This window comes from Littorina saxatilis, linkage group LG12 (assembly GCF_037325665.1).
Source record: "Littorina saxatilis isolate snail1 linkage group LG12, US_GU_Lsax_2.0, whole genome shotgun sequence".
Taxonomy (NCBI): domain Eukaryota; kingdom Metazoa; phylum Mollusca; class Gastropoda; order Littorinimorpha; family Littorinidae; genus Littorina; species Littorina saxatilis.
Genome location: NC_090256.1, coordinates 45,537,612 through 45,558,415, shown reverse-complemented (window position 1 = coordinate 45,558,415; position 20,804 = coordinate 45,537,612). Strand labels below are relative to the sequence as shown.

General features: G+C 42.5%; 2 protein-coding genes across 3 annotated transcripts in view; one reads left to right on the top strand and one right to left on the bottom strand.

Annotated features, from left to right (window-relative positions):
- On the top strand, window positions 1–9,923 carry LOC138982054 (4-trimethylaminobutyraldehyde dehydrogenase-like). Its single transcript, XM_070355272.1, has 10 exons — window positions 1–119; window positions 998–1,240; window positions 2,773–2,918; window positions 3,981–4,110; window positions 4,468–4,712; window positions 5,589–5,696; window positions 6,324–6,443; window positions 7,312–7,500; window positions 8,511–8,740; window positions 9,212–9,923. The coding sequence occupies exons 2-10, from the start codon at window positions 1,024–1,026 to the stop codon at window positions 9,417–9,419; spliced, it is 1,593 nt and encodes a 530-aa protein (XP_070211373.1). The 5' UTR covers window positions 1–119; window positions 998–1,023; the 3' UTR covers window positions 9,420–9,923.
- Window positions 9,924–10,601: 678 nt separating this feature from the next.
- LOC138982053 (formin-like protein) overlaps window positions 10,602–20,804 on the bottom strand; it is a 61,786-nt gene continuing 51,583 nt past the window's right edge. For both annotated transcript variants that reach the window (XM_070355270.1, XM_070355271.1), the window contains 4 exons: window positions 19,527–19,628; window positions 18,875–18,983; window positions 11,546–18,282; window positions 10,602–11,479 (listed from right to left, as the gene is read on the bottom strand). In XM_070355270.1, the coding sequence (XP_070211371.1) occupies window positions 18,167–18,282; window positions 18,875–18,983; window positions 19,527–19,628 (327 nt within the window). In that variant the 3' untranslated portion in view covers window positions 10,602–11,479; window positions 11,546–18,166. The remainder of the gene's footprint in view (window positions 11,480–11,545; window positions 18,283–18,874; window positions 18,984–19,526; window positions 19,629–20,804) is intronic.

Below are 20,804 nucleotides of genomic sequence, written 5' to 3'. Positions count from 1 at the left end.
AAGGGACATAACTCACTTGGAATCAAATTCCATTTCCGGCTTGCTGAGGTTTGTCTGCTTCAGTGCAAGAGGGACTTGCGTGCAACTTTGCCTAACGTTTTTCGTGTGTTCTGTGTCATGTAAGCAAAACACAGCTTGGGAAGAAATTGCTGTCCTTTTTATGTTGAGTAAAGTTACGTAGGTTTTGAAAGTTTTGCAAGAAGAGAAAACAACGAGTCAGTCTTTGCTGGAGGGTCAAAGTTCAGCCACAGAAAACTTAGAGAACAAGAGGTGAAGCCTTCAAGGCTCACGTAAGAAATCGACAAACAGTAACACAAACTCAATCACTCCGTCACACATACACACACACACACACACACACACACACACACACACACACACACACACACACAGAGTAAGCATAGGTGAAACTGTGCAAGAAAGCGATACACTGGATCTGCCAACTAGTCTCGGCCCGCTCACAATAACAATGACCGATACTTTCAGTAATTCCTTCGCGTGACGTCTAACCCTCTTACGTCATAATGTGACGTCTTCAAATGTTAAAGTTTCTATCACACACGTCAAACACTTTTGACCGAGACATAATCTTCTTATGCGAGCTTTATCCATAGACTCGGAAATGTTAAAGTTTCTATCACACACACACACGCACAGACAGACAAAGTTTACCAACGCATTGGCTACACTTACGTGAGCCAAAAAGTGGGGGTGGGGGTGGGGGTGATGGTGATGGTGATGCTCACAGACAAGATATTGTTGAGATTTGCTTATTTTTGTGTGTGTCTTTTGGGCATTGTGTACATGATTTGTGACAACGGTTTCAAGGCCACGCGTGTACACACACACACACACACACACACACACACACACACACACACAGAATCACACACACACACACACAAAAACACAGACACATATGCACACACACAAACACACACACAAGCACACACACACAAACACAGATCTATAACCCTTTCTCTCCTCTTGTTTGCAGACTGTCATCAAACACCAAAGTTAGCGATGAAGGGAATCCCTCTGCCTGCAGCGGCAAGGCTGTGTAGTAGGTGTGCAGGCAAAGTCGTTCAGATGAGACAGGTTCTCTCCACTTCTACCCGTGGTTACGCAGCGGTCACAGGCACTGCCCGGCAAGTGCAGCAACCACTCAACCTGATGGCTGGCAAGCGAGTGGATGCAGCTGACAGCTCAAAGCAGTTTGAACTCTTCGCCCCAGCCACAGGTTGGACTGTCATTTCTCTATGTGACTGTTTGTCTTTTTGCGCATGTGTGCAGATGTCCATTTGGCATGTTTCCCTGTCGATCTGTCTGTCTGTCCATCTGTCTATACGTGCTTCTGTGTGTATCTATAAGTGCATGAAACACTCAAATTGCCTTTTGATGCAAAGCCAGACAAACACGCAGTCCTGAGTGAGTTCAAGCTTGACAGAAGTTCATCAGTTAGAAATGATTAACGACCATCACCTGTAGTTTACATGCAGTGATACAAGGGCCCATTGGGCTTTTCCCAAAAGCCGATGTTACTAAAAACAGATTGAGAATGTGTAATTCTTGGAAATCATTCACTGGAAGTGCTTGATAATTATGCAGCCCTTTGATTAAAGGTACAGTAAGCCTCCCGTAAACCATCACAGATCCTGTCAGGCTTTTACACACAGTACAAACACCCTTTCGTTTAAACACTCACCGCTTGAAAACATCCTAGGTGCCCTACGTAAAGAGCGAGCAATTTTCAAAGAATTTATTTTTGTGGACCCTCTGATCAGCAAATCAGGCGCCTCGTTTTGGTGCAAGAACTAACTTTTAAAATCTAGATAATAAATTGACAGCTTGTTACACAAACATTCTTAAATCATAAAAGAATTCTTTTTTCATCTTGAAAGACAATATCAGTACAATTCGAAGTTTTAAAAGTTTGAAAAAAGAAAAGCCTGGAAACGTGTCATGCAAACTGTCTTCCTCGTAGCAGACGACGGTTCTGCCTAGCGCCCGTTCCTCTGAACAGTCAACTGTCATCACTCTAGTTCGTGTGAATCGCAGCCATTTGTTGCGTTTAGATTCAGAGGTACACAATAACGTGCTATTGCAGATGAGCTTACAGCGAGTCCCATTGAAATCACAAACTGACGACTACATTGTGAAAAAAGGAAACTGGATCACACGGGATCACACGGGTTCGCAATGGCTCAGGGGTAAGATAAACCACGCAAAAATAAATTCTTTGAAAATTGCTCGCTCTTTACGGAGGGCACCTTGGATGTTCAAAAGCGGTGAGTGTGTGAATGAAAGGGTGTTTGTACTGTGTGTAAAAGCCTGACAGTATCTGTGATGGTTTACAGGAGGCTTACTGTGGCTTTAATTGGATCTTCCATACACCACTTAAAAGCTTTGAAATACATTTTTTAAAAAGGGAATAATTAAGATACAAGAAGTAAGAGTTCAGAAAAGAAAGAAAAAGTTGAAAGATTACATAAAAGTTTAAATAAAAAGTGTTGCTTGCTGGGAGATTCGTACCTGTGACCCGTTTAGAGATAAGTCAATTTAATGAGCACTGAATTTATGACAACATTATGCATGCCATTTGTGTGTGTGTGTGTGTGTGTGTGTGTGTGTGTGTGTGTGTGTGTGTGTGTGTGTGTGTGTCAGTGTCTGTCTGTCTGTTTTTTCTGTGTCAATGTGTGTGCCTCTTCATTAGTTTCTATCTGTAACTGTAAGTTCTGGTTGCTTAAACTACATTTTTGTTGGCATTTTCAGGTGAAACTTTGAAAAGGGTAGAATGTTGTGGCTCCAAAGACATTGACAAAGCGGTAGGAATCGCTAAAGATGCTTTCAAAGAGTGGTCACAGGTTCCAGCGTTTGAACGCGGGCAGGTTCTTACACGTGCAGCCCAGCTTATTAGAGTGAGTTTTCTGTTTTAGTTTGTGCAGTGCTGTTTAGAGTTTTAAAAAAACCAAGAATGGTAAGTTTATGCAAGGGCGGATCTGGGGGGGGTTACACGGGTTACGTAACCCCCCCCACCCCCCACCCCTCAAAAAAAGAGGTAATTTATTGGCTCAGGATGCACCAGATAGCTCTATTTTGCTTCTTTGGATAAAAAAAATTTCCGGGGGAGGGGGCATGCCCCCGGACCCCCCTAGAGGCTTAGGCGCCTTTGGCGCCGTCAACTTGTATCTTCGCAGTCATTTTGTAACCCCCCCCTCCAAAGTGAATTGATCCGCCCTTGTATATGGAAAGGTTTATTGACAAGCTAAAATGAATGTTTTGTGGATCTATTGATATTTAAAGTGGACGAAAGAGATACATGACACTTGACAGACAAAAAATGATGAAGAGATGAACACTTGCTTTTAGTTGTTGGATTTACTTGTTCAGGGATCAGACTATTTCAGATTTGTTTGTTCTGTACAATACAACAAGTGTTCACAAAAAGATAAACATTTCAGAGAACCAGTTATTAAGTTGACCACAAGTAAATTTTAAGGGGCTTATTGTCCGTCAGGTCTTAATTGCCTATATTGGACATGAATTGGTTTATACGATTCGAGTTTTACGCCCTCACGGCTTTTTGATGTTTGCGTGTTTAGGTGGTATCAGCCATCTGCACTTATGGTAGAATGACCAAGATCTTTAACGTGCCATTGTGGTGACACGGGGGTGGGAGATGGATACCGTCTCTGGGTCTGCACATAAAGTTGACCCGTGTCCGTCCCGGCCCGGATTCGAACCAGCGACCTCTCGATCACAAGTCCAGTGCTCTACCACCTGAGCTACCCGGGCCCCCCAAGTTGACCACTATTAGGCAGAGGGATTTCACTGGATCATCATACAACATTCAAACAAATTCAAGACGCAAATTTTAACACAAAGTTTCAGAGATGTGTATTATGCTCAATCCATATCTGATAAAGTGTGTGTGTATATATGTGGAGGTACATACTTGCATGTGTTTGTTTCTTTCTCAGGAAAGATCAGAAGAACTAGCGAGAACAGAAGTCCTTGACACAGGGAAGCCGATCTGGGAAGCTCGCTACGACATCCTGGGCTGTGCCGACACGATCCAGTACTATGGGGGACTGGCACCTACTGTGGTTGGTAGGTCTGCAACTTTGTCATCTTCCTTCTGGCTGATGAGGAGAATCTTCACTGACACGGAAGTGTTGAACGAGGATTATTCAAGCACTGTTTGAATCTATTTACAACTATGGATTATGTGTACAAAAGTGTACACACATAGGTGTTTGATACACGCACGCACGCACATGCATGCATGCATGTGCACACCCACACACACACACAAGCACACACACACACACACACACACACACACACACACACACACACACACACACACACACACACGCACACACACACACGCACACACATCCACATCCACACATCCTGTTCAACCCTCATGTACCATTTCTCTCAATGCACCATGACTGTGTGCAGGGGAACACACCAAACTGGCCGGAGGATCCTTTGCCTACACGGTGCGTGAGCCACTGGGGGTGGTGGGGGGCATCGGAGCGTGGAACTACCCCTTCCAGATGGCTGCCTGGAAGTCCTCCCCCGCCCTGGCCTGCGGCAACGCCTTGGTCTTCAAACCCTCCCCCTTCACCCCGCTTACAGCGGTCATGTTGGGAGAGATTTATAAAGAGGCGGGCCTGCCGGATGGCTGTTACAATGTAGTCCAGGTGAGTAGAGTACTGTTCACCCCCCACTTCACCCCGCTTACAGCCGTCATGCTGGGAGAGATTTATTCAGAGGCGGGCCTGCCGGATGGCTGTTACAATGTAGTCCGGGTGAGTAGAGTACTGTTCACCCCCCTCCCCCTTCACCCTGCTTACAGCCGTCATGCTGGGAGAAATTTATAAAGAGGCGGGCCTGCCGGATGGCTGTTACAATGTAGTCTAGATGAGTAGAGTACTCTCCCCCATCCCCCCCACACCCCCCACACCCCTCCCCCCCCCTTCACCCCGCTTACAGTCGTCATGCTGGGAGAGATTTATAAAGAGGCGGGCCTGCCAGATGGCTATTACAATGTAGTCTAGATGAGTAGAGTACTGTTCAAACCCCCCACTTACAGTCGTCATGCTGGGAAAGATTTATAAAGAGGCCTGATGGCTGCTACAATATTGTCCCGATGAGTAGAGCGCTGTTCAGTGAAGACGATTTTATAAAGGAAAAACTCAAAAAGTCTGATAGGTGCTTGTGTATGTTACATTTGGAAAAATTGCTTGAAACCTGAATAAAGTACAATGAGTGATATTTATAAAGAGGTAGGTGTGTCTGATGCCTGAATGCAATACAAGTCATTGTGTAGTGCTCTTAACTGACATGACAGCTCCTTTATGCAGTACAGGGGAGAGATTTATACTGAGGCAAGCCTTCTTAAATGCAAAACAATCAGGGAGATTAATAAAGAGGTGAGCCTGTTATCCAGTTGAGTGAGTTGAAGATTGATTGGGATGAGTTTTTTAGATGACAGGTGGGGATTTGTAAGAGGTTGGCCTGCTTGACATTATGAGGCATACAAGTTGTTGTTTCACTTTGGTTTTTCTATGTCTCAGGGTGAGGGAGAAACGGGTCAGCTGCTATGCAACCACCCCGACATTGCCAAGATGACCTTCACTGGCAGTGTGCCCACAGGGTCCAGGATCATGGAGGCGTGTGCCAAGGTGGGATGCTGGGAATCCTGCACACTTCTCTTTTGTCAACATGCAATTATGATTATGCTTTGTGTGTGTGTGTGTGTGTGTGTGTGTTTCTGTCTGTCTTTCTGTCTGTGTTTGTCTCTCTCTATGTCTGTCTGTCTGTGTCTGTCTGTCAATCTGTCTGTCTGTCTCTCTCTCTCGATCTTTGTCTGTCTGTCTGTGTCTGTCTGTCTCATTGTCTGGTTTCTGTGCATTTATAGATGTGTGCATGCCTGTGCTGGAATTTGTATCAGGCAGACAGTCATGAATTTATGCGCGAGTGCACCAAGTCTTAATTGTTCATGCAGAACACAAACACTTTCATCACCTGAACTCTTGTGAACATACAGACTCTGAGAATCAATTAGTAAGAGTTATACTTCTTTATAAACACACACACACAAATATTTCTTATTATTAAATCAACTACTGTAGTTCTTATAAAACTGCACTGAAGAAAACTTTTTGTTTGAGATGTATTATATTTTTGTTTGAGATGGAAAAGTAGTTGTGAAGTGTCGTGCCTTGCACTGAAAAAAACTTTTTGTGTGAGATGCATTATATTTTTGTACGAGATGGAAGAGTCATTGTGAAGTGTTGTGTCTTGTGCAGGGAATCAAGCACGTGACGCTGGAGTTAGGCGGCAAGTCCCCGGTCATCATCTTCGATGACGCTCACATCGATAATGCCGTCAAGGGGGCCATGTTGGCTAACTTCAGCAACCAGGGCCAGGTAACTAGCAGCTTTCATTGTCTTTTTAAGTACTGGTTACTTCATTGTTTAGATTTTGCTGGGACAATTTGAACTGTTGTTGCTCTTATTCAGGCATGGGAATTGAAAAAAGTAAAAAAGGCTGAAAATTTGTAAGTAATGGCAAAGTCGACGGCGCAAAGCGCCTAGCCCTGCTAGGGGAGTTCGGGGGCATGCCCCCCCCGGAATTTTGTTCTCCAAAGAACCCAAATGGTGCAATTTGGTGTCATCTAAGCTCCAAGTTTGCCATTAAATTCAGTTTTTAGAACCATTTTTGCCTCCCCCATTTATTTTTTCGGCGGACACTTTTGCTTTTTCGGCGGAACAAAAAAAAATTCGGCGGAAATTTGCCTTTCGGCGGACAATTCCCGTGCCTGCTTATTGTCACAGTAACATGATGATAATGAAAAGGGAAGGCATCGTCTATCATTGTAGAATTTGTTCATCCATCTGCAAGGAAGAGAAAGAGAGATGTGTGGGGACTGCATTTTACCGCTGCACATTTGAGCGAGATGGGATGATTGCATGGGGTGTTTGGCTGTCTGTCGAGGTTTGTGTTTCCCTGATTCAGGCATAGTTAAAAAGAGAGTGAAAATAAGATAGAGAGAGGAAGTGTGTGTGTGTGTGTGTGTATGCGTCTGTGAGTACATATATGTGTGTGTGTGCATGCATGCGTGCGTAAACGTGTGTGTGTGTGTGTGCCCATGCACGCACACTTGTCCAGGTGTCTGCATCTGTTTCAAACTTCAGTAGTCAACATTGTTATAGTATCATAAGAACAAAATTGATTTTCACAGCAGAAATCATATGTGAGAGCAAGATCCATCATATCTCCAGCATTGTTTGACAGGTGTGCTCGAATGGAACCAGAGTGTTTGTCCAGAAGAAAATCCTGCCCGAGTTCCTGAAGCGCCTTATGGAGAGGACGGGGAAGATGGTGATCGGTGACCCCAACAAGGACGACACAACGGTCGGTGCCACTATCAGTCCGCAGCAGGCAGCCATTGTTCTCAACTTCATTGAGGGAGCTCGCACAGAGGTTGGTTGGTTGGTTATTATTTTGTATCGTCTTTTCAGCTGATATTGTTATTCGAGACTGATGCAAGTTTGTTTCTTTCCTCTGTTCACATACTGGCACGGTTGGCCTAGTGGTAAGGCGTCCGCCCCGTGATCGGGAGGTCGTGGGTTCGAACCCCGGCCGGGTCATACCTAAGACTTTAAAATTGGCAATCTAGTGGCTGCTCCGCCTGGTGTCTGGCATTATGGGGTTAGTGCTAGGACTGGTTGGTCCGGTGTCAGAATAATGTGACTGGGTGAGACATGAAGCCTGTGCTGCGACTTCTGTCTTGTGTGTGGCGCACGTTATATGTCAAAGCAGCACCGCCCTGATATGGCCCTTCGTGATCGGCTGGGCGTTAAGCAAACAAACAAACAAAATCCTCTGTTCACATGGCAAGCTCTATGCTTAAAACCATCTACAATCAAGTCTATCACTGTAAAAAAAAGATTCTAAAACTTCAATACTTCCGCACTGAGGTGAGGATATAAGGTGTAACATTATTACTGTTATTGTCTTGAGGAGGAAGGGAGAAGGGGTGAGAATATAAGGTGTAACATTATTTGTTTGGGGGGCGGTACAGTTCTTGTCTTGAGGAGGAAGGGAGAAGGGGTGAGGATATAAGGTGTAACATTATTTGTTTGGGGGGCGGTACAGTTCTTGTCTTGAGGAGGAAGGGAGAAGGGGTGAGGATATAAGGTGTAACATTATTTGTTTGGGGGGCGGTACAGTTCTTGTCTTGAGGGGGAAGGGAGAAGGGGTGAGAATATAAGGTGTAACATTATTTGTTTGGGGGGCGGTACAGTTCATGTCTTGAGGAGGTAGGGAGAAGGGGTGAGGCTGTAAGTGTACAATTATTTGTGTGAGGGGCAGTACAGTTTTGGTTTGATTAAAGTGGAACAAGTCAATAATGCCACTGGATTGTGAGCTCTGAGTTTACAACGCTAAAGTTCAACATTACCATTAACTAAAACACTGTCTACCAATCTCAGGGAGCCAAGGTGCTGTATGGCGGGGAGAGAGTGACACCAACAAGCCCGGAGTTAGCTGGCGGCTACTACCTGACCCCCTGTATTCTGACCGACTGCACTGACGACATGACAGTAGTCAAGGATGAGGTGTTTGGCAGTGTCATGTCAGTTCTAGCCTTCGACACTGAGGAGGAGGCTCTGCGTCGTGCCAATGACACCATCTTTGGCCTGGCTGGGGGAATCTTTACAAAGTGAGTGCTTGTATTTCCAAACAAAAAAATAACACATTAACCAATGCAGGACAGCGGTTGCAGATAGAGGTTCGGTCTGGGTTTGATGTTGAGGCTTTGCGACCTGTATTTCTTTCAAATATCCCACATTCATTTAACTAGGTGAAGATACTCTACCTAACAAGTCTTTGGCAAAAGCAGTTTCCTCAAGATGGGTGATTCTTGAAAGTATTTTGAATTGGGAAAAACCTGTTGATGGTAGATGAGGTGTTTTATGTGGATATTTGTTGAGATCTTCACAAACAATAAATGTGTGTGTGTGTGTGTGTGTGTGTGTGACTTTCAGTGTCTGTGTGTGTGTTTGCATAGGTGTGTGTTTTTGACTTTGATAGTTTGTCACTTTCACAGTGTGTGTATGCGTGCGCGCAATTTTGTTTGTTTAACAATCAAGTGTTTACTTCATTCTTACCTGTGTTCACTTTTTCGTACCAGTGATCTGAGTCGAGCGCACCGAGTTGCGTCAGGGATGGAGGCAGGCTCGCTGTACATCAACAACTACAACGTCTACCCTGTGGGCGTTCCCTTTGGAGGATACAAAAAGTCTGGCCTGGGGCGTGAGAACGGACCAGACACACTTAACTACTATTCTCAAATCAAGTCCGTGTATGTGGAGATGAATGATGTTGATTGCCCATACTGAACTCTGCACTCTTGAAACGGACAGTGAAAAAGCTGATTGTGATTTTGTCATAATAACCTTCGCCGGTCGTCGTGGAAGGGTGTTTAATTGCAAATATCTCTTAAACCAGTTGGAATTTTTTTATGAGCTTTTTAAGAATGCCTCAGGCCTAAAAAGCTCTTATGTCCTAAAAGATCAGTTAATAAGCAAGTCGCATGGAGCGAAATTAATACATAACAATATGGGTCCACACGGCCCCACGACGTCTACAGAAGGGTATTCACGTTTTTCCTTTTTTGAGAAGCTTTAGTCCGCACGGTAATAATTATATTAATAATTTAATTTAATTACTTCTCGCGGAAATGTAACCTCGCCGTCTACGGAAGGGGATGCGCGTTTTTGCTTCTTTGGAAAGCATGGGTCTACGGAAGGGTATGCATATTTTTCCTTCTTTGAAAGCACGGGTCCGCGCGGCCCCACGATATCTTCCGTGTGTAGTCGATAACATAGTCGGGCGAAGGATAATTGCACTCCCGGGTGTTTTCTTTGTTTTTTTGGAGTGTGTGGTTTTGGTGTGACTGGTATAGAAAGAAGAAAGGGAAAAAATTGTGAAAAGGATTTGCACCTCGGACTGTACTTTCAGGCAGTTAGCTAATTTTTCAATTGAGACTCTCATTCAAAGGATGAAAGTCGCTAGTTCTTCTTCTTCTGTCTTCTTCTTCTTCTGTCTTCTTCTGCGTTCGTGGGCTAAAACTCCCACGTACACTCGTGGTTTTTTTGCACGAGTGGAATTTTACGTGTATGACCGTTTTTTTACCCCGCCATTTAGGCAGCCATACGCCGTTTTCGGAGGAAGCATGCCGGGTATTTTCGTGTTTCTATAACCCACCGAACTCTGACATGGATTACAGGATGTTTTTCGTGCGCACTTGGTCTTGTGCTTGCGTGTACACACGGGGGTGTTCGGACACCGAGGAGAGTCTGCACACAAAGTTGACTCTGAGAAATAAATCTCTCGCCGAACGTGGGGACGAACTCACGCTGACAGCGGCCAACTGGATACAAATCCAGCACGCTACCGACTGAGCTACATCCCCGCCCTGCTAGTTCATTTCAATGCTCGTATATGTTGTTTATTGATGTAGGATGAATCTGCTTGAGGCTAATCCAGCACACACACACACACACCACAGACACATAGAATTTAAGCATCTGATTTTAATTTTTATCTGCATCATTAATGGCACGATGGCAATATAAAAGTAGTTTTCATTAAAAAGAAAAAAGAAAAAAGAAAACACACTGTTTGTACGCAGGCTACATTACTCAGAAAGAAACATCTAACTTGCGACTATCCATCGAAACAATATCGAAAAGCTACACTGAGTGTAAGTTCAGCCTGTCTAGTATATTTCCAAAACACAGCTACACAATCACACTTACAGACAAAACAAAAATGAAACTCTCTTCATTATGAATTCAAACAATTCACCAGTAATCTTGTCATTATGGAAGACTGATGTTGAAATACACACACACTCTTTTTGTCTGATATAACCAACAACAAAAACAAATTTGACTTTGACCCTTCCAATTTGAATGAATCAAGGTCAAGACATCACATATATTTGTGTGGACAAAAATAAATGCCAAATACCTGTAAAACATTATGCTGAAAGTGGAGAACATGCAGTGAGGACATGGGAAATGTAAGTGCGTATATATAATTACATGCCAGATGTTTGTCCACACTTAACTTGGAAGGGGGACAATAGGATTTGAGACTGTTCAAGGACATGACAAAGCATGTCTGATGCAAAACACGATTGCAACCTTGGGTAAGAAAGGCACACACAGTCGGTTTCTGATTTGCTGCATTTAATTTTTTTTAAACATGAAAAGTGTATTGCTAGCAAGTGGGTATCAGATTCACTCTCAATTCATGAATTCCAAATATTGGAAACTTCTAAATTAAGATGATGAACATTAGAATGACTTTTTTCCCTCTATTTTGGACATAGGCAAACTGTGGAACACATTTACTGTTTGATTTTTTTCTTTAATTGCCAGACACTGAAAACCTGTGTGAAATTGTGTCAACACATTTACTGTTTGATTTTTTTCTTTAATTGCCAGACACTGAAAACCTGTGTGAAATTGTGTCTGTTTATATATTCAATTTTTTGCATTCTAAGATCTCTAGGACCAGTGAGAGCACTATGTGTTTTGTAAATCAGTATAACCCCTAAAAGACGATACAAGTACCTCTCACAAAAAGGGGTCATTTTAATAACCAATCAAACTATAGCGAAGTACAACCTAGCCCGATACGCAAAACTGTCAGATACCGTCAAAACTGGCAGGACTGTATGGATAATTTCTTTTGCTGGTATTTTTTATTCAAAACCCTGTAAAATACCTGACATTTCCGGTAAAAATATAATACCTGAAATTCCCGGTTAACACCAACACTGGTTGACTGTGTCAATGACAGTGTGAAATGCGGACACTGTCACAGATAATATTTCATGTTGAGAGGGGCATGCTTTCTCAGCCTCGGCTGAAGACAAAAGGAGACATTGAAAGAATAAATAACAGACGTACCAAAACAATATTCAAATAGGTACTGAAACAATATTCAAACAAATTAGCAGCAGTTATATTACACAAACAATTGCACATACTCTAAGCAAAGAATGGATCTGGAAGGACATAGTCTTCTGGTATAGACTATATTGCTGACACACACAAGACAAAAGGGAAATATGTAGCAGGTGTTGATAACAAAATATAGCGGCAACACCCGGTGGGTAGGGGGTGGATACAAGTACTATGCACAGCAAACGGGTACATGAGCCACTGGGCTTAAAGCTGGGGTATATTGTGAAGCGACGAGCAAGACTAGAAAGCAAGGCCTGCCTTCACATCTTCTTTCCCTTCAAGGCTGACTGACTACACAAAATGCACACACACATTCTTCTCTGTCATGAAACAAATGTCTGGTCAACATTTAAGGTGAAACTAAAACAAGACACACATAGCAGATATTGTAAAAGACAAGGGGTAATGCTGTTTCAACTCTGTATGTCTCTGTCTTTGTTAATGTCTGCATGACTGTCAATCTGTGTGTGTGTGTGTGTGTGCGTGTGCGTGCACAAGAGAATGGATGTCTGTCTAATAATGGATGTCTACATGCAAGAAATTCAATAGTAAGAGCACTGGTATATGGGAACAAAGTTAAAAAATATCAACCCTGAAATGAAACATTCTTCCACATGAAGTTGCATTAAAATGTTTGTTGAAAGCAAAGACAAATCTGTAAGCGAGCGGGGAATGGTATTGAAAGTTGCTCGTCAACATCAGCAAAAGAAAACTGATATCAACACAGAAAAATGGCTTGGTCCAAACCTGGGAAAAGAGAAAGTCCAGCTAATTGATCCTTGTGATAATTGCGTCCAGATGAAAGTGAAAGGTGGGTGAAGTAATGGGTGCAGGATGCTGACCGAAGGAACGAACTATGAAAATGACCGCGTTTAAACACACACTTTGTGTCTCTTGTTCCTATTTATAGTACTAAAAAAGACGACCACTTTGTTTTGTGTTTAAATTTTGTTATCAGTGACACTAGGAAATGAGGAGTACATAATGAAAAAAAAACCCACCTGAAAACAGAACAAAATAGTTCAAAAAGAAAAACCTCAAAATGGAAAGTCTTGAGCAACTTCTAGACAGAACTTGTGAATATCACAAGCTAAGGAGATAATTATACATCAAATACATGAGCAGGCCTAGTCCGTGCTGAAGATAGATAGAAATCTTCTGAGCTCTGAACAAAACTAAAAGCAAAAGATCGGAATCAACTTGCAGCTCAAATCAAACCTACAGCATGGTCCAGTTAATTCAAAACCAGATGTCATTCTTCATACCCTTAAAGTTAAATGTACCAACACACACAGAATATCATCATTTCTCATCTTTAAATGAGCTAAAAAAGAACAAATGAATGCAAGAATTACTGTCAAGCCACTCTACTGCATGCACTTACATACCATCTTTTTGTACAGGCTGGTAGCGCTGAATTTGATAAGCAAAATCTCAAACTGACTTAGATTTTTTGTACTGTAATAGAAGCTTAAAATGAAGCTTTGTGATAGTGGTCATCAAAACGACTCCAGTGCCAAAGTCATTCTACTAACATGATAGTTGTGGCATGTTGCATTTTGTTTGTTTTATAAAATACAATCCTGAGATCAGCAAAAAGGTGGGGTGGGGAGAGTACAAGGTTAACACAAACATTTAACTAGCTAACACTGCATGAGCTCAAAGTTCAAACACATTTGTTATGTGTACCTTGCAGTAATGCAACACTGTTATCGTTGGGGATCGCTTCATGACTTGTTTTACGCGCCCAAACATCCACAATGTAGCATTTCCCTCGAAAACCTCAGCACAAAACTCTTTGTTCATCAATTCACAGTGCATGCAGACAAATTATGTCAACATGTATTGTAGTTGGTACAAGCACTGTAATAAGTTTACCTCTATTGTAGACCCGTCTTTCTGGCACTAATATAATATTAACAAGGTAGGGTTACCAAAACTCATTCAAGAGATATTGCACACATTTTTTCAAATCCAATTACTTCATCTTCTTTGGCTAAAATAATTATCCTACCCCTTTTCCATATTCTAGTAAATTTAATTTGATTATTATAGCTTCACTGTTACCTTATCAAGATGCAAAGATCATGAAAATGTACATTGCTAAGAAGTGCATTTTTAGCCTGGAATCTGTGTGTGATGTTTGAAGCATTCTGCAATTGTAACATTCAGCATTTTGACGTGGGACATGCAACATTGGGGGGAGGGAGAGGGGAGGCGTCTTCATAATTGCACACAGTGAAGTGATTGTGAGCAAGAAATGTGAACAAAACTGCTAGCACTAGTACAATATAAAAGCCAACTAACAATAACTAACACAAACACACGGAACACATGCACAGGTATGAGATTTTGGAAATGATGTACATTACGTGTACCAAGCAAATGAAACATCTTCACAGTTCACTGTACAATTTACGCAAACACACACACATTCAAATCTTCCTCTCTCAGACACAATCTTCCACATTCTTTTGTCCATACACACACTCTTTTTTGTCTCTTTCTCTCTTTCCTTGGCTTACAACAAAATCTACATAATTTTATGTAGCTAATACATAACATGATATGTACAAGAGACGAGAAAAATGCTTTTAGAAAAGTAGGTCAAGGATTTGAGTTGACAAAATTAAAACCTAGGGCTGTACAAATAAAAAGCTTAAGAGACGTTTTACGGCTAGCATCTTAAACTTTTCCCCCACAATTACAAATGAAGGAATCAGGAAGCTGGTTAAAATATCCCAAGCTGTAAATATCAGCATTATCACTCCGATTTGTCAGCTACCGGGCAGGACATTTTGTTGAACAATTATCACCATGGTGACTTCACCACTCAACTTCAGAAATGAGAAGAAAAACCCCACTAAATAAAAGTGAGCTGAATTATTGTGTACAGCAGCCCCCTAATCTGAGCTAAATTTCATCATACACATATATGTGTGAGGCCTGGGCCCACAATCCATTTTCTTTTTTCATGACAGTTTGTGTGTTTTCCAGTGTTCTACCCATAAACACGGGTGACTGTCTCTGTGGGGATTATTCTCCCCAATTCCAATCTTTACAATTAAAAATTCAAGGCATAATCATCTCCCAATTTAAAACAGGGTAACTGACTAAAGTCTTGTGCCATTCAGAGGCGTAATGCTCTCCTATAAAAACAATAATTATAACTATCACTAGACCCAAACAAGTACACATTCTAATTTTGATGTTCACTGATTATTTTCTTCTCTGTTTTTTTTCTCAAAACTTTATCATTCTCCTCTTAGTATTGTTAAATAATAGTTAATACTCTGCATTTGAGTTGTTGAAGATTTGAGGAAGGTTTACTCTAGACGTACAAATACTACAATACACTTCGCTGTCTTGTCCACACACACACCACTTGTGTCCATGCATTGTTTCAATCACTCAGCACAATGCACACAACAGGGGTATAAAAACAGATCAGAATGCTTACAGGTCATCATCATCACACAGACGTGGGAGAGGTAAAGGTGAAGCAGAGTCCACATCACAAGTAAATCAGCATTTCATTCATTCCATTCTTTTACATTAGTTCATGTTTCTAACATTGTTAAAACCTTCTCTCGCCTGTCAAAACATCTGTAACATAGTTTTCTTTGGAAATGCGAAATCAATCTTTCATAACCTCCAAGACAGTCAGAATAACTCCATTAAACTCTCATTAAAGGCCCACTCCACCTCGTGAAAACAGTTCGCTTCATGAGACAGAGTGGGCCTTTAACATCTCCAACACCGTTAGATTTCTTTGCCATCCTTCAATGCAGACAATAAACACGACCTAAACAAAGCACTGAAGCAGTCAGGGTGTCACCAGAGGTGTACTGTACAAGAGAGATCGCTCACTCTCTCTTTGGTTTTCTGTGTTATTTGAAGACAGGAAGTGTAGTTTCAGCCAACCCACATGATGTTAAAATCATCAAACAAAGACATAAGTAATTGTTACACAATGCTGTCCTGACCAGCTTGGGCCTGGTAGTGGTATCACACATTTTCAGCATGTCCAATTTTGTAGTATGTGAACGAGACGGATGTTGACGTTTTTTCAACGACATAAAATGTGTGTTCAATATGACCTCACCTTAGGGTCCAAGTGAGCGATCTCTCTTTCGGAGTATCTCTGGTATCAGCTTTGGCCAAGGGTTAGACACCATGGTTATCACACACGGTGTACATCCCATCAAACCATACACAGGTGCTTGCTTCACAGGGGTGTTATTTTTCACTTCAAACCGTGTTTGTGGAGTTCCTTGGATGAACCAGGACCATCCTTGTTTGCAAGGCACCTGGAGAATTGTTGATGAATCATCACATCTCGGATAACATTGGTTGCTTGTGTATCCCTTTTCAGCACTATCCTTTGTTTGGTAACCCTGTTGTACTTTAATTTTTTCCCCTCGTTTTGGCAACCTTTGGTCTTACACTTGCACCATAACTTACACCCATAACAGACTATACTCTGGGAACATAGGTCTTCGTTCCTGTCAAGTAACTGTAGAGTGCCAAGCAGAAAGTCTTCATCAAAAACTGTGATCTAACGAGGAAGAATGTACTAATTTGGTTTTTTTACCCCATCTCAACCCACAAAGGATGTGTCACCAAAAAGTTATCCACTTTGCAGCAATAGCCAGCGAAAAAAAAGTTGCAGCAGTAACATCAGATAGCTGGAAGCAGAATGCACGCCGAAACAGAGTTTGAAGTTTGCACAGTAGTCAGTACAGTAAAGTCGAGCTGAGTGGACACAGATTCTGCCAGTTCTTGAGGATGGACTCAAAGTAATGTTTCCTGAAGATTCTCGAGTGTTACATTTCAGAATATTCTTGAAGACTCCGTAGTGATACATTCCATACAGTTCTTAAAAATACACTTGCCAAAACGTTTCCTAATCCTACAGATTCTCTGGAGACATAATCTGTAAAGTTCTAATAGACACACTGCATCCCGAAGACTTTCAAGACAGAGAGCCAACACAGTTCTTGCCATGTAGTAATACATTGTACTAAAAAGAATGCAGTCTACAAGAGTCTCAATCACAGATCTACAGCACTGTCCCAGCTGGTAACATGTTTATTTTGGCAACCAGCAGTTACTGTTATGAAGACTTAGTCTGTTGTGCCACGACAGGCTTCACTACACAAGACTAAAGAGCACAGCGATGCGCAAAGGGCTAACATTTTTGGCAACCCTGTCGCAGCAGTGAAAGTTTCTCAGAGAAGAAATATCCTGGTGCCAACTTTGTGATGCATCTGATCCAAGCACCAAGAGAAACAGCCTGTCGGTGAAACGGATTCAAAACAACTCCTCCATGAAATGCTAGCAAGGGAGTATTTGGAACACTCGTGCCAGCAAGCACTACAAGTTACAGCCAGCCCGTCGGGATCAGTGCCAGTACTTGCACGCAGAAAGACCCCTTGGCTCATACCTTGCTCCGGCAGGAATCACACTGGTTCGTGATGACTTATACTGGAACATCACCAGACACGTAATGAGCTTAAATTCTTGTTGATAGTTGCTCCATGGAGGCTATCTGAAGGTTGAGTGCCAGTGACAGCAGAACGCAAGCACAACAACTCCAGCAAGAGAGTGAGCTCCAATCCTTGTCGACATTTTGCTGCTTGATTCACACCATGTACAGTTCTAGTACTGTATTCCAAGTCTTGCTGGCATTCAGGTGTTGCACTTAGACCATGAACAGTCTGACACTTAAACACAGGCACAACATTTACACACAAGCAATGAGCTCCATTTCTCACTGACATTGAGTTGCGCTAAGTACATCCCAGATTCCAGTGACGGTAGAACACAGGGAGAGCAACTGGAGCCAGGTGAACAGCTTCAATTCTTCCACTCAGTTGCTGCTGCAGGGTGGCATGAAGCCTAAGTCCCAGTCACACAACGCCATAGACACAACAATTACAGGCTGGTGCTGAACTCCCATGCTTGTTGATGATGATCCATCGTGTTGATGTGCAGTGGATCAATCCCAGCCACACACAGCCTGAGTTGTAGATGTGCCAGCTGCTTGCAGAGAAAGATGGAGGTGGTGTCCGCTGAAGAACGTGACCCAAGTGTTGGCTGGTTGGCTAGAAGTGCTCCCCACTGCCGGTGCGAGTGGATGGGGCTTGAACCAGATTCTCCACCCGTCGTCGCTGGCTGCGTCTCAAAGCGTCCGCTCTTCGGTACGGCTCGTTCTTCAGATCTGTAAAGTCCACAGAAAAAGTTTCAACACAGAGAAACCATACATGCAAGGATATAGGATACAGAATGGTAGGACTATTGCTGTGTGATGTACTTATTTTGGCGTGTCTGTCTGTCTGCATACGAAGGTCTGTGTATCTTTCTATTTGTGTCTGTGAACTCTACAGAGGGAATGTATTGATCAGCAGAGCAGCAGGAGAATTCCTATGTAATGCATCTGAACATGTAACAATAGGAGCAGAAAAATCCTGGCTTGGATGAGAATGACACCATCTGTGAGTTGATGAAGAGAGCTCAACACTAGCACAGAAAAGCAATCACTGGCTTAGCGTTACACCATCGGCTCAGTGGTCCCAAATGGGAGTCAAGAAGGAGAAAAAGAAGAAGTAAAAGAAAAAGAAGAACATGAAGAAGAACAAGATGATGATGATGATGATGACAACGACGACGACAACGATGCTGATAATGGAACTTTATTTTACAAGGATAGAGGTTTAAGGCTACACTTTTTCTTACAACCTGTAAGAAAGAATGAGAAAGAGGCAATGTGAGAGGGGATGAAGACTGGCAAAGCACGGCAGTGAACAGCGTACCTAGCAAGATGTCCTCGAGGGCGCCGTGGTAAACCTCGTCCTGTTTCAACATGCGTCGCTTCTCCTTGATCTCCTTGTTGCGATTCTTCAGCTCGGACACCATCGCCTCCTACACAACAAACACACACCATTAGGCAACAAGGTTTTTGATAACAAGGCAAAACAAATCAGGGTCGCTAGGTTAGCTCTTTGTGTGTGTGTGTGCGCCAAGTTTGATTTTCTATTTACAGTCCCATGGCATTTTATTGGTTGGAAATCGTGTGAGCTCTATCCCTTGGATGTTGAAGAAAAAACCTTTTTTGAAAAGTGCAAAAGTGAATTTTTCCCCATTTATTTTCCATTTTTAATTACATTTTGGGGGGAAGGTAAAAAAGAGTTGTAGGCTTGGGAGGAAAAGAGAAGTTTCGGTCAGGGAATCTGAAATCTTCATTAAAAAAAAACTTTCCACCTCATGTTGCACATTATTTGTGTTTTTTGTGCAACTTGCCTTGACCTGATCTAAAACATACAACAACCAAGTTACTGTGACAAGGTCAACACACACACACACACACACACACACACACACACACACACACACACACACACACACACACACACACACACATGGGGGTGTAACTAGTGTGAGAAAGACAAGGTCTAGCCAGTGTACCTGAGTCATCTTCTTGTCTTTCTTCCTGTTGGGCTGCACCATGTCTGGCTGTAACATGCCGGCCTCCAGTTTGCGTCGTCGCTCGTTGTCCAACATGGCTTGCTACAATCACACACATCATGGGTCAACACACATCATGAGTCAATCACATCATGGGTCAATCACATCATGGCAGACCTGCCTACCCCCAAAATTACAAGGTGTAATGAGCCCAGCCAAAAAGAGTAATCTGGTGGATGAAGGTGTAATCAAGATTCCATTCGGCAATCATTTCGCACATTGTCACTTCTGCTCGGACCAATTTTGTAACTGTTAGTGTATCACTCGACTCAGACTTCCTGATAAAGAAACCGGTAATTCGAACGTCTCTTGTCTTTTGGTTTCCATGAGCTCTCTTTACTGCATCCTTGTGATAATTTGTCCCGATGTGCTATGCATAGTCATATTTTCCACCGTGTGCACTCGAAAAGTCACTGTGGCAAAGGGAACACAAGACGTGCTTTGGTCCTTTTGATTAAGGTCCTAGGCATGGCCACGATTTCATTTAGCTGCCTTTGTATTTCTGTTTAATGGCTTTCTTCTTTTTCACAGCAATCCTTTGACCCCCACTGTGACCAGCTTCCTCATCAGAATCGTCCGTCTCATGGGGACTCAGATTTTCCACGCGTCGCTTCATTGTAATGCAAACGGCGGCGTCTATCTTTTATGTGACTGAACAGACCGGAAATGACCCGATATTGCCCAAACAATCTCGCGCAGGTGCAAATGCAAGCTCTGCGAGAGCAACAATACAAATCGGATTTACATCGAGACGAGATGCGAAAAATCGTACTTTTCGTTTCTTAAACATCGTACTTCCATTGTGGAAAGCGTGGTGGCGTAGTTTGGGTTTACAATCGTAGTAAATTACACCCAAATCGTAAGGGTAGGCAGGTCTGTCATCGGTCAATCAAATCATGGGTCAATCACATCATGGGTCAATCACATCATGGGTCAATCACATATTCTTCAGTGATCAAAATCATATGCAATCCCATAGTCCCGACTGAGTCAAAGAATGTTTGACCAAAGTGTCAATCAATTTGCTTTAAAAAATGAGGTCACTACAGTGTGGCCTCAACTTTTACAAAAAGGTGAATATGATGTCATCAAAGACATTTATTGAAAAAATGAAAAAACCAACATCTGGGGATATTATCTGCAAGAACTCGCACGCAAAAATTCATAAACATCTGTCGGGTAATTTTCCAGGAATGGCTGTGTGCACACACACACACA

What these genes read in the sequence shown, in the direction of transcription:
- LOC138982054 (XM_070355272.1), top strand. Translation starts at nt 1,024, where the DNA reads ATGAAGGGAATCCCTCTGCCTGCAGCGGCAAGGCTGTGTAGTAGGTGT. An exon ending in ACTCTTCGCCCCAGCCACAG is followed by an intron (nt 1,241 to 2,772) that starts GTTGGACTGTCA and finishes TGGCATTTTCAG; the next exon opens with GTGAAACTTTGAAAAGGGTA. An exon ending in GCTGGGGGAATCTTTACAAA is followed by an intron (nt 8,741 to 9,211) that starts GTGAGTGCTTGT and finishes TTTTCGTACCAG; the next exon opens with TGATCTGAGTCGAGCGCACC.